Raw genomic sequence first — 11793 nt, forward strand, 5'->3', positions numbered from 1 at the left:
GTAAGATGAACCGATTAGATGTGTCATATAAAGACTAAGGTGGACCACACAAAAACTAATGAGGGTCGTTTCTTACCAACTTCTTTCTAGATTGTGACCTACTGTGTTATGTATGGTCATGAATTTTCAGTTCAAAGGTGAAAATGAGGCAGAGTGACTGATGAACGGGTTGGATCTCATGAAACTTCCACTGACTTGGCTCTCACCGCGCGATGTACGCTAGAATTCATTCCCCGCAGGAGGCATGACCCACAAGTACAAGCGCTGTTTCCTTTGCTGGAGTACAGTCGCTATTCGCAATCACATAGCGTACGATAGTTCTTCCACCACTTACGCGTGTTTACTTCAATAGAGCATTATTTTACGGCACTCTTGCAGTCGTCAAGACTGACAATATGTACATTTTTGCTAAGGTGTCACATGCTTCGATCATCAAAACAGTTGATCTTTATGGCCCCACTTGGTCCGTGTGATTAAACGGTATGAAATTGTATTAGATGGGATTAACATCATTATTGCAAAATATTACATGCATGGAAATACCATGCTATTATATCCAATTTCTCTCTTTGGCATAAAATCCTTGCTATTGTAAAAACATTGAATTAAGCAAAATTTTATTTAGTGGACTATGTAATGTTAATAAATGGCTTATATATATATAAAAACTAAAATGTCAAACGTAAGGGCTATATATGAATGGATAAGGGCTATATATGAATGGATAGTGAATAAAGTGGGCTCACATGTGTAATGGATTTCACAATCCACCCCAAAATTTCTTATGACACTAAATGCAATTTCATCTAACCTAACTGGAACATCCCCATTTGTTATGGATCCACTAATCGATGCCCCTAATCATTAAAACTGTGGGCCCCACTTGCACATCATCAGCACTCCTTGACAAGGCACAAGGAATCTATCTTGGGCTTGCATATAGACGCGGATTGCACGATTTAGATGAAAAATTCATTTATGATAGGACATCAGCCCAAAATGAGGAAGATCCAACAAACTGTTGTGTGAATGGGGAGGAAAATACTTATTGTGGGAGACTTTTCGATTTATATGTCATCTAATGGCCTGTTTGATTTTTTGGCTCAAGTGTAATTACCATGTAAATGGGTAATAATTATTTACCTAGCTAATTACTATCTTTTCTAAAGCTAATGTGAGAACTTACCTTTTCAACACTTAAATCGAGAAATTTACAACATCAATATGGGGCCTCTTGTGATGTATGTTACTTATCCGCACTGTTCATTTGTTATGCCAGCCAAATTTATGACAGAAGCAAAAAAATGATGCAGATCCAAAGGTCAAGTGGACCACATCACAGGAAACAATAAGAATCAAACGCCTACCATTAAAAACTTCTTGGGGCCTTTGAAAGTTTTGGATCAAACTGATATTTGTGTTTTCCCTTTATCCATGCCTGTGCGACCCTATGAACGGGTTAGATTATGAAAAAACATCATTGTGGGCCTAGTGAAGAAAATAACTTTCAACGGTGGACGAATTAAGGCACTGCTTCATTTCATGTAGGTCATTTGAGTGTTGGATCTGCTTCGTTTTTTGATTAATGCTCCAAAATGTTCTAATAAAATAGATGGACGGTGTGGGTGGATATATCATATACATTACGATGGATCCACATATTTAAGTCCAAAGCACGTACTATTTCTTGGGTACTCGCAAACTAAAATGACACGGGGAATGGTAAGTATCTCTTCCCATTTTTGGATGCATCCTTTAGGGCCCATTTGATTTCCTAATTACAGAGGTAATTTAGGGGCTGTTTGATTTTTAATTTCTCGGGTAAATACGAGGAAATAAATAATTATTACTTACCCCACCTTGGAAATTATGTTTTGAAAAGTGGTCCATACTATATTTATTACTGATTTAAATATGTGGACCCCACCATGATATATGTGAGTTATCCACATCATCCATCATTTTAAAAAATACATATTAATGTATGAACCCAAAATTTAAGAAAATCAAAAGCTCAAGTGAACCACACCTTAAGGAGCAATGATCATTAAGACGTCAATGGTTAAAAGCTATTTTCTCCTTAGGGTCCACATTGATGTTTATTTGTCATCCAACCTTTTCATATGGTCACACAATCATGAGTAAAGAGGAAACAAAAACATCAGTTTGATTCAAAACTTTTAGAGTTCTCGAGAAGCTTTCAATGGTAGGAGTTCAAGTCCCGTTGTTTCCTGTGCTGTGATCTACATGATCTTGGGATTTGTTTTATTTTCGGCTCATGCTCTAAAATGAGTTGGCTAAAAGGATAGACGGTGTGGATAAGACGTACACATCATGGTGGACCCTTGATTTAATATTTTCTTTCAAGTGACTTGAGAAGTATTATAAATGAAAGGTGGCAGTCAACTTCAAGTTTGAAATCCAACCAAAAATTATTACCCATTTACTTTAAATTACCTCTGTAATTAGAAAGTAAAAGAGACCACTGGATTAACTGAAAATTAAAAATATTGGCATTATCTAAGCTTCTGTGTCCCATGAACATTTAAACGGTGAAGCTTCGATTCTGGCTTTTTACCGCAATGTCAATCATCACTATTTATTGCCGTGTGGCTTACTTGAGTCTTAGATCTGCCTACTTTTTTAGCACATGTTTAAACATGAGCTGTCAGAACGGATGGACGAAGTGGATTTCAACACAAACATCATGGTGGGTCCTACCTAGCAAGGAGGAAAACGTGTGCAAAACGGTAGAGCCGGGGGCCACTAATAACCACGTAATTTCAGCCATCATTTGATTATTCCTAACCGCCCATTTATTTTATGCATGCAAGACCAACCTAATGATCATACGATCCTTATTTCAAATCAATTTACCTAAAGAGGAGGATCTTTCCTATTTAGCGGCTTACATACTACACACGTGTGGGGAGGGAATATCACAAAAGCGTACTCCCTCTTTCCACCATACTAATATATTCTGTCTCGCGCACATTCACGTGCCGTTCTGTCCTCTTTAAAGCCGTCGCCACCGCTATCTGCGGATTCTCTCTCCTCCATTACAGTCAAGACTCCATTCTCTCTTACGGTCAGACTCGATTATCTTACAGTCAGGCTCCTCATCTGCTCATTCTCTCCAAAAATCTCGAGTTTCCAGTCAAAACCATGGATTTCTTCAAATGGGTCTCTTCCATTCTCCTTCTGTTGTCCATGCTCTCCATTTCTTCATCCAATCCAACAGGGCCCCCGCAGATTGGCTTCGATTTCTTGACTTCTGCGAAGAAACCAGAGATTGTGGAAAAGATGGTTGATTGGAGGAGGAGATTGCATGAGAACCCAGAACTTGGTTTCGAGGAATTCGAGACCAGTAAGCTGATCAGGAAAGAATTGGATGAGATGGGTATACCATACAAGCACCCGATCGCCGTTACGGGCATCGTCGGTTTCATCGGGAGTGGTGGGCCGCCTTTTGTCGCTATTCGAGCAGACATGGATGCTCTTCCTATGCAGGTCAGACTGATTTTATTTTATTTTGGGTAGATTTTGATTTGGATGTTGGCTAGAAGAATTATAGATAATAGCTTTTTGGGTGTGTATGATGCTCGGCCGAACGAAATGGGGGATTTAGTTCGGCCCTGGGAGTGTGCTTATGGGGCCTGTGTCTCAACGATCAGCACGGTTCATCTGGTGGGGCCTGCTATTTGTGGGTTCTGACCCAAAATTCTCGTCCATAGGATGAACTTGAGCGTCCGAATGGCTACCTGGAAACGGACGGTGTGGGTTGACCATCGTCGGGGTGAGAAAATTAACTCTGGTTGTTTGGGTAAGATTTTCTGTAGGGGGGAGATTTCATTTTGGGGCATGATCCATTCGTTGTGGGCCCCACCAGAGTACCAACCTCATCTTTGTGTATGAGATTGATTTTTTTATTTTTTAAATTTTAAATTTAAATTTTTTATTTTTAATTACATAGGAGGGTGTGGAGTGGGAGCACAAGAGTAAAATCCCTGGCAAGATGCATGCTTGTGGGCACGACGCTCACGTCGCCATGCTCCTCGGTGCTGCAAAGCTCCTCCAAGAGCAACGCGAGAATTTGCAGGTTGGTTTAGTTAATTTGCTCCCTTAGGCTGCATTTGGCTTGGGTTTATCAAGAAATAACATGCAATTTAGTCAAATTCCATATGAAATGATACACCTGTCGATACCAACAGCTCTTTCTTTCTGATACAACACTAAAGAGCCTCAGTCATCATTTTTGAAAATTCTACTAAGAGTAGAAATTCCACAATTACAAACTATTTTTATCTGCTTCTAAAATGGCCATGAGCCAGATGCAGCCTTAACTTGCTTCTCTTGCTTCTGACTGTCCTACTATGGTTCTTGAGAAATTTGTATAATTTTCTAATCTACTTTTGTATCAGCAATTTTAACAGTTCTGTGTGATTACTGATATTGGATCATTAGGAAGTGCTACTTCATTTTATTGGTTCGCATTAAATTTTCAGTTTTACTATGATACATCCATATGTTGTTAGTGGGCCGTATATTATTGTTGGTTGATGGACATATTTGGGTAATTGTGTTCTTGCTGAATCTTTAGTGGTTTACCAGTCTTAGAAGTAGGCAGATATCTATTAGGTTACTGTGCTTGCTTGCTTTTTCTTCTTTTTTACCTTTTACTTTAGCGCAACATCTTTGCAGAGTGGAAGTGATGCAATCTTCTAGTTTTCATTGGTGGTCCATGCGAAATGTCATGTTGTTGGTGAAGCTCATCAGAAAATTTTCACATTACTCATTGTCTTTGAAACATTCTTATTGGAAGCATATCCGTGGAAAAGGTTGGTTACATTAAGTTTTTAGTATACTCACATCCATGCTTGCTGCACCCATGCCTTAATTCATAATCTTCCAGCATTCTTGCGCTTGTGGTCAGTTAAATAGGTTTAGTATCACAGGGTATGCGAATCTTGGATATGTTTATACATGGCAGTCCATCCACACACTTCAACACATGTGAGCAGAGTGAGATCCAAGATGTCCATCGAGTGGGTCTCGCCATGTAAATGCCTTTTTTTTTTCACCATGTAAATGCCTTAGAAACGAATGGATGGCTTGGAAAAACTTGGTCAAAATTTTCTTAGTTGTCACTAATTTCACAACCTGTGGTCTGCCTAATTAGTGGAGAGGCCTGATTTTTGGGTCAAGGCATCTAACTGGTGGGACCCACCTGATAGAAATTTTGAATATTGCACCCATGAACCTTGTTGGCAAATGTGATGGTGTGCAAATGGGTTGTTGTTTACACGCATGTGGGATAATGCCTCCAGTGTCACCTCGTAAGAGATTTTGTGCAATCCTGATGGTGATGATTGAGGATGGACTTTGGTTCTTTTCATTTCACATGGTCCAGATGGATAACCTGGTGCAAGTTGTTGGCAGTTAGCTCCTTGTTCGACAGTTTGTCCTTATTCCTCGAACAACACAAAAATAGGCACACCATGGAAGTTGTTCGTGTGTGCTTTCTCCATTTTTAGGCCCTTTTCAATATTCTGGCTGAAGCTATTCTAGCTACTGTTCACGTAATCAATAGAACCAGCTTTACCTCATCTACATTGATCGTCTTACTGGAATGATACCCACAGCTCGTGTTTGAGTGTTTGGGTCTGCTTGGTCTGTAATCAATGAAGAAAAGATCTCAGCTAATTCCTCATGCAAGTATGCAACTAGTTGTGTTTTCATGGTTTATAATTCTAATCAAAAGGTTCTACTGCTATGAATAATGATCTTGAAGTCATGTAAGGTTGGAATTTCTCTCCTTATATTTTTCTTTTTGATAAGTTCTGTAGTTTATCAAACCCATCTCCTTTATTTGATCGATGTCCTTCATATTTGCACGTTTCCTCTTGTGTGGTGGTAAAAGTTCAAGTTCATTTTTTTCATTGACAAATGAACTAATTTATAAATGAAAAAGAAAGATGCAATATCCATTAAGTCAATGGATACACACTATCAACACAAAGGTGAGGTCTAACACTGCCCTCTTTTGCTAGCACATTGATGATGTAATTAGCTTCTCTATATCCAGTCCTAGAGGAAATATCAGCATCTGTTTGGTTGATACCACCTTTGAGACAAGATGAAAGCAGTATGAAGTTTGATGTCAGACAGATATGAGATCCAAGTGTATTTTCCAGAATTAGAAAGTTGTTTTTGTTGCAGAGAAAGGGATGCGGAAAGTTGTTTCGGTTCAGATGGACGGGAGGAAGGAAGGGAGGGAAAGCAATTTTAAGTTAATTGTTATTGTAGAGGGAGTCAGTGGCTGGTGCAATTTTTGACAGTGGTGCATTTGCTACTTTATTATTATTATTATTATTATTAGGTTTTTTAGGAGTTTCCCTTTTGCGTGGATTATATATGCATTTTCTTTTGTTTATATATATATATATATATATAGGTGTGACAGCTAAAAGAATATATTATTAAATTTTTTTCTCTCTTCTCATGCTTTAGAGAGGCAAACTTTTGTTCTTCTCCTTCAAATTCATAGTCGAAATCTTTCTTTCTACAGCGAACTGCGGCTCCATCAAAGTACCCTCTGTTGAGATGTGAGTAGTGAGTTATGTGTTTATCTCTATCAAGATTGGGATTAGGATTTCATTGTTGCAAATATATTTATGATTAGGTTTGGGATTGATCACATTCTGTTTTGTATTTTGAAAACATATCTTGTGAAGCAAATGCAAGAAAGATTATCTGAATTTTCTCCATTCTCATCTTTCAAGCTCGATTTTTGCAGTCCCATTCAGCAGAATTGGTAGGGAACCTCAAAGAACAACATGAATACCTTCTGTGGTTCATGCCATGTCTTTGTTCCCCTCTAAAAGCCTGTTTGGATGCCACCCTAAAATGCATTGAACTCCTCTTTCACCTGACTAGGCACCAATGCTGCAATGATGGTTTGTCGGGCTTTCTCCAAGAAGCCCTTGGATGGTTGATTTTTGACATCTTATGCTGGCCTGCTTGAAGCATGGACTGTGATGAGATCCTCATGATGGTCGGTTTGGTTCATGCACATGTGTGATGGCTCGTGTATTTTGGAATGCTTCCAGCTGATTTTCGGGGAAAAATTGAGGGATCTATTTCTCTGGATATTCACCAGATCAAAGGACGAAATTGCAGTAAAAAATGGAGAAGGTTGGCACCCACAAAAGCCGTATGATTTTATTTTTATTTTGAACAAAAGAACCTCCTTTACTCCGCATTCTGCATTTGTTTCTTCACTTTTGTCCAAGCTCTCCCACCTCTTGCAAGGAAGCTATGGATTGGGACTGTTGGGAAAAGCTTTAGAAGAAATCTTGAATAGATTCACATGTAAGCGTCGGTGCCACTTCTTGTTGGAAATACCTTTCAGATGTTTAAGACCCCTGTCCAATGGATCCATCGGTTTTTCTAAGGTTCTATGAGTTTCCAAAGGCGACACCCAATACTTCAGTGTGTGTGTGTGTGTGTGTGTGTGTGTGTGTGTGTGTGTAAAATAAAAGCTTTGTAGAGTTTGGGTTTTTTAGGTGGAGCTAGCTATTGTATCATATGGATGTCAAGAATGCCTTTCTTCATGGAGAAAATGTGGAGATTTTCATAAATGCTTCACCTTGATGTTCAATTGACTCCTTGGATTCCTTGGGCATCTCCCTCCATCATGGGGTCCACCAGATCAGCAATCTTGATACCTGAGCCATCATTGACTCCACGTGTATCAGCAATGGCGGCGGTGCTGGCGTTTTACATATTTGGGTATTTAATAATTCTTTGTGATCCTTGAGGTTTGTGATTAGGCAATTTTCATGCCATTGAGGTTGAGAGTTGGCTTGTTAAAGCCACCTCACACAATTTATCTTATTGGCCTCCCACATATTACATTGTATGCTTGCTCAACTCATGATCATGATCTGTCGTTGCTTCAACAATGGCTAATTGCCAACTTGTGCATACAGAGCCTGATCGTGTTTGGATGTCCCAATTCTTGGAACTTATTACCCGTGTGATTGCAAATACAAATCACAACATTTTCTATGGTTTGGGGAATGTTATTAAGATGGCACACTTCACAGAGTTCCATAAGGTGCCCAAATATGCACATGGCAGCTGTTTGATTTGATTGAGGCTGTTGATTTGGTCGGTCATCAATTGGAAGGACCATATCCCAAAAAAGCTAGCCAAATAGGTGATGGGCTTGGTAACCCTCTGATCAGTGGCATGTAAAATGGATGGTTTTCTCAAAGTTGGGACACAGAGCAAGCAACAGTCCACATTCAATGAGCGAAGCTCACAGTAATTGGATGATTAGGTTGCCTAATTCCTGAAACTTTTGATATATGGCTATTTGCTCAGTGGCCCAATACATCAACAGTCCCATTCGCTGCACAGGGTTGCCACATGTGTGGTTGGGACTTCATTGAACTCCGTGAAGCACGCATCATAATAGCATCATCCCTGTTGTGGGTTGAATCCTGCATTTATTGTTTGTAGGTATGGTAACTCACTTTACTCCAGGTCAGGTCTGGAGTAAGCCACATCAATTCACTGTATGCATGGACCATGTGTCAGCGGAGATGTTTTTGTTGGCATTTAAGGAACTCCATGAAGCACAAGCATCATATACATTCCTCAAAGTAGAAGGGTTTTTTGGATTTTTAATGTTATAGTCTGGAAGCCTGTCAATATCTAGCAAAATGTGTACTTGAGAAAAGTTAACAAGAATCAAGTTTAAAATTTACTTTTATTTCCTTTTCGAGGCTGGGTCCTCTGCAACTGTTGTAGATGAGAATTTTGTGCAACTAGCTGCATGTGAGGCCCACCGATGTGCATTTGTGTGGCATCAAACCCGTCAGGTAGGGTTGTCCAACCATGAAAATGGGATGCCTAAAAATCAGGCGAGTCCAATCATCAAGTGGGCCCCATGATAGAAAATAATGGGCCACACCTGACGATCGGACTGACCTGATTTTTGTTTGTTCCATATTCATGGTGGGGCAACCCTACTAAATGGGTTGGATGCCATAGACACCATGGGGGAGGGATGCACAAGCAGCTAGCTGTGGAGATGGTTCCTCTGCCACTGGCCTCTCTTTTTTCTTTCCTTTTTATTCTTTTCTTTTTGCCCAAGCAGGTACTGCAATTTGTTTGGTGCAAGTGAAAGTTGAAATGCCTGATGTTATAATGTCTGCAATTACTGTCCTTTTCTACTTCTTTTTTTTTCATTATACCTTTTCATTCAATGCATATGTTTTAAGCCAATCAAGAGGGTTACTGTTTCCGTTTCTTGCATTGAAGCAAACCTTAGTTGTTTACCATTTCGCAGAACTTCTAATGATGCCAGACTCTGTTACAAGTGGGTGAAATGTTGAAGTGGTTGTGGTGATTGCAACAGGGAACAGTTGTCCTTCTCTTTCAACCAGCTGAGGAAGGAGGCGGAGGAGCACAGAAAATGATAGAAGCTGGAGTTCTGGAGAATGTCAAAGCTATTTTTGGGCTGCACGTTTCCACGGATGTAGCTGCTGGCATGGTGGCCTCCAGGCCTGGTCCGGTTATGGCAGGAAGCGGCTTCTTCGAGGCAGTGATAAGCGGGAAGGGAGGTCATGCTGCAATCCCTCAGCATACAATAGATCCGATCTTAGCAGCATCCAACGTGATCGTTAGCTTGCAGCACCTTGTTTCTCGTGAAGCTGATCCCCTTGATTCACAGGTACTTTCCTTCTTGAACACAACAATAGTTTCAGCTCTTTTGGAGGAATTCTAATTGCAGATGGACATGCGAACACTTTTTCTGATGGGTAAGAGATCCAGACCACTCGTATGGTGGACCCTCTAGAAATTAGCTGGTTGGACGATCAACACTTCATCCAAGACAAGAAATGGCCACTGGTCCTTTTTTTTCTTCCCAGCTATGTTCCATTTGAGCACTTAGACTTGACCAACTGGCCCGATTTTTAGACACTGCCCAAATTGGTGTTGCCTGCTTGATGATTAGTCACAATAAAAGAATGAGTTGTACTTGATTCTTTTGGATTGTCAGGAGAAGGATTTCTGTCTAAAGGGGCCACTTGGCTCCCTGGATCACGGAAGGGGTTGTGGATATTATTTCCGAAATAAATTATAACATGGCATCCCAAATCCGTCAGGTAACAGTAACGGTAATGGTCATAACCGTTATGCATGACAAGGCCGAAATGGTCGTTGCAGAAGAACAAGCCGTAACGGCCTTACAACGGTCCAGAATTTTTTTAAAAGAGCCGTTACTGCCCATTTCTTAACGGTAACAGTGGTGGCCGTAACGGTCACCATTATTATTATGGAACACCTTGGTTCCCAGTGAAAGAGATTCCATCTGCAATTTTTGGATACTGCGAAAGCTATTCTAAGGAATCCTTTTAGCTTTTTTAAAGAAAAATATGATTGATGGATGGGAATCCATTTCCTGAAATTTCTGCAGCCCATTGTAGAAGGGGCAAATTTTGGGAACTGGATTTCCATAGGAATTCATTTCCTACCCTTTCCCACGACCCAAACACACATTCAGCCCCTTACGAATGGTCCATTAACCAAGGGCTGGATTCTCCAGATCCAAATGACCCCACTAACTGTTTTTTAGTATTAAATTTCGAAAGCAGACCTATGAGATTTTCCACACACTTGCAGGTTGTGACGGTGGCGAAATTCCAAGGCGGTGGTGCATTCAATGTCATCCCAGATTCCGTCACAATCGGCGGGACCTTCCGAGCCTTTTCTAAAGAAAGCTTTTTGCAACTCAAGCAACGGATCGAGGAGGTAAAACAGCAAAGTTACACTTTAACTGTAACCAACCTATTGTGAAACACACTAATTAAAATTCCAACTGCAATGACAGGTCATCATAGGACAAGCTGCCGTACAAAGGTGTAGTGCGACTGTTAACTTCAATGCCAAAGAACGCCCCTTCTTCCCTGTGACGATGAACAATGAAGACTTGCATAGGCACTTCAGAAACGTCGCAGGCGACTTGTTGGGGCCCCACAACATCAGAGAAATCCCACCATTGATGGGAGCTGAGGACTTTGCATTTTATACAGACGTGATACCAGGATGCTACTTCTTCCTTGGAATGAAGAACGAGTCGCATGGACCGCTTGAATCTGCGCACTCGCCCTACTTCACGATCAATGAAGACGTCCTACCTTATGGCGCAGCACTACATGCATCTTTGGCTATGAGGTACCTTCTTGAATCCCATCCGTCCCCTCAATCTATAGAAGGAAAAGCCCATGATGAGCTTTAAGGTGTCATACGACTCCATCGATGTCTTTTAGGACTCAAAAGCATTCGAATTCAGTGACATGTGAAAGCAATACGTATTTGAATTCTCATAATGGGGTCCACAGCAATGGTCCCCTCTACATCTCTGTACATTTGGGTTTTCAAGTTTATTACAGACCTTTTTTTTAAGTGGTCTGATCCATGTTTCACTGTGGAGCTTCTCTAAGCACATGCCTGTGTGTGGCAGCTAATGCATGGGTCGCCACATATGCAACATGGCAGATAGTTGGGATATCCAAGCCATCCATCTGGTGGGTCCTATCATCTAGATGTTCTTGCCCCAAAATGAAGGTGGTCCACTCAGCAAGGTGCTATGGATTAGAGATAGGTGGATGGTTTAGAAAACTCTGCCAAGTTTCTCACAACTGTTAATTTGTTTAGTAGAGCATTCACATGGTGGGACCCCTCTGATGGATGGATTGGATCTCACACCTGTGTGCCATG

General features: G+C 40.6%; 1 protein-coding gene and 1 long non-coding RNA gene across 2 annotated transcripts; both read left to right on the top strand.

Moving 5' to 3' along the window:
- The first annotated feature begins 3018 nt into the window (after nucleotides 1-3018).
- LOC131222815 (IAA-amino acid hydrolase ILR1-like 1) lies at nucleotides 3019-11476 on the top strand. Its single transcript, XM_058218020.1, has 5 exons — nucleotides 3019-3510; nucleotides 3974-4099; nucleotides 9428-9742; nucleotides 10696-10824; nucleotides 10904-11476. The coding sequence occupies exons 1-5, from the start codon at nucleotides 3166-3168 to the stop codon at nucleotides 11309-11311; spliced, it is 1323 nt and encodes a 440-aa protein (XP_058074003.1). The 5' UTR covers nucleotides 3019-3165; the 3' UTR covers nucleotides 11312-11476.
- On the top strand, nucleotides 4106-7651 carry LOC131222816 (uncharacterized). Its single transcript, XR_009160191.1, has 3 exons — nucleotides 4106-4838; nucleotides 6569-6605; nucleotides 7566-7651. It is a non-coding gene; the product is annotated as an uncharacterized LOC131222816 (long non-coding RNA).
- Nucleotides 11477-11793: the final 317 nt, after the last annotated feature.

This window comes from Magnolia sinica, chromosome 13 (assembly GCF_029962835.1).
Source record: "Magnolia sinica isolate HGM2019 chromosome 13, MsV1, whole genome shotgun sequence".
Lineage (NCBI taxonomy): Eukaryota > Viridiplantae > Streptophyta > Magnoliopsida > Magnoliales > Magnoliaceae > Magnolia > Magnolia sinica.

Coding starts and splice junctions, on each gene's coding strand:
- LOC131222815 (XM_058218020.1), top strand. CDS start 3,166: ATGGATTTCTTCAAATGGGTCTCTTCCATTCTCCTTCTGTTGTCCATG. Junction 4,100..9,427: donor AGCAACGCGAGAATTTGCAG/GTTGGTTTAGTT, acceptor TGATTGCAACAG/GGAACAGTTGTCCTTCTCTT. Junction 9,743..10,695: donor CTGATCCCCTTGATTCACAG/GTACTTTCCTTC, acceptor ACACACTTGCAG/GTTGTGACGGTGGCGAAATT.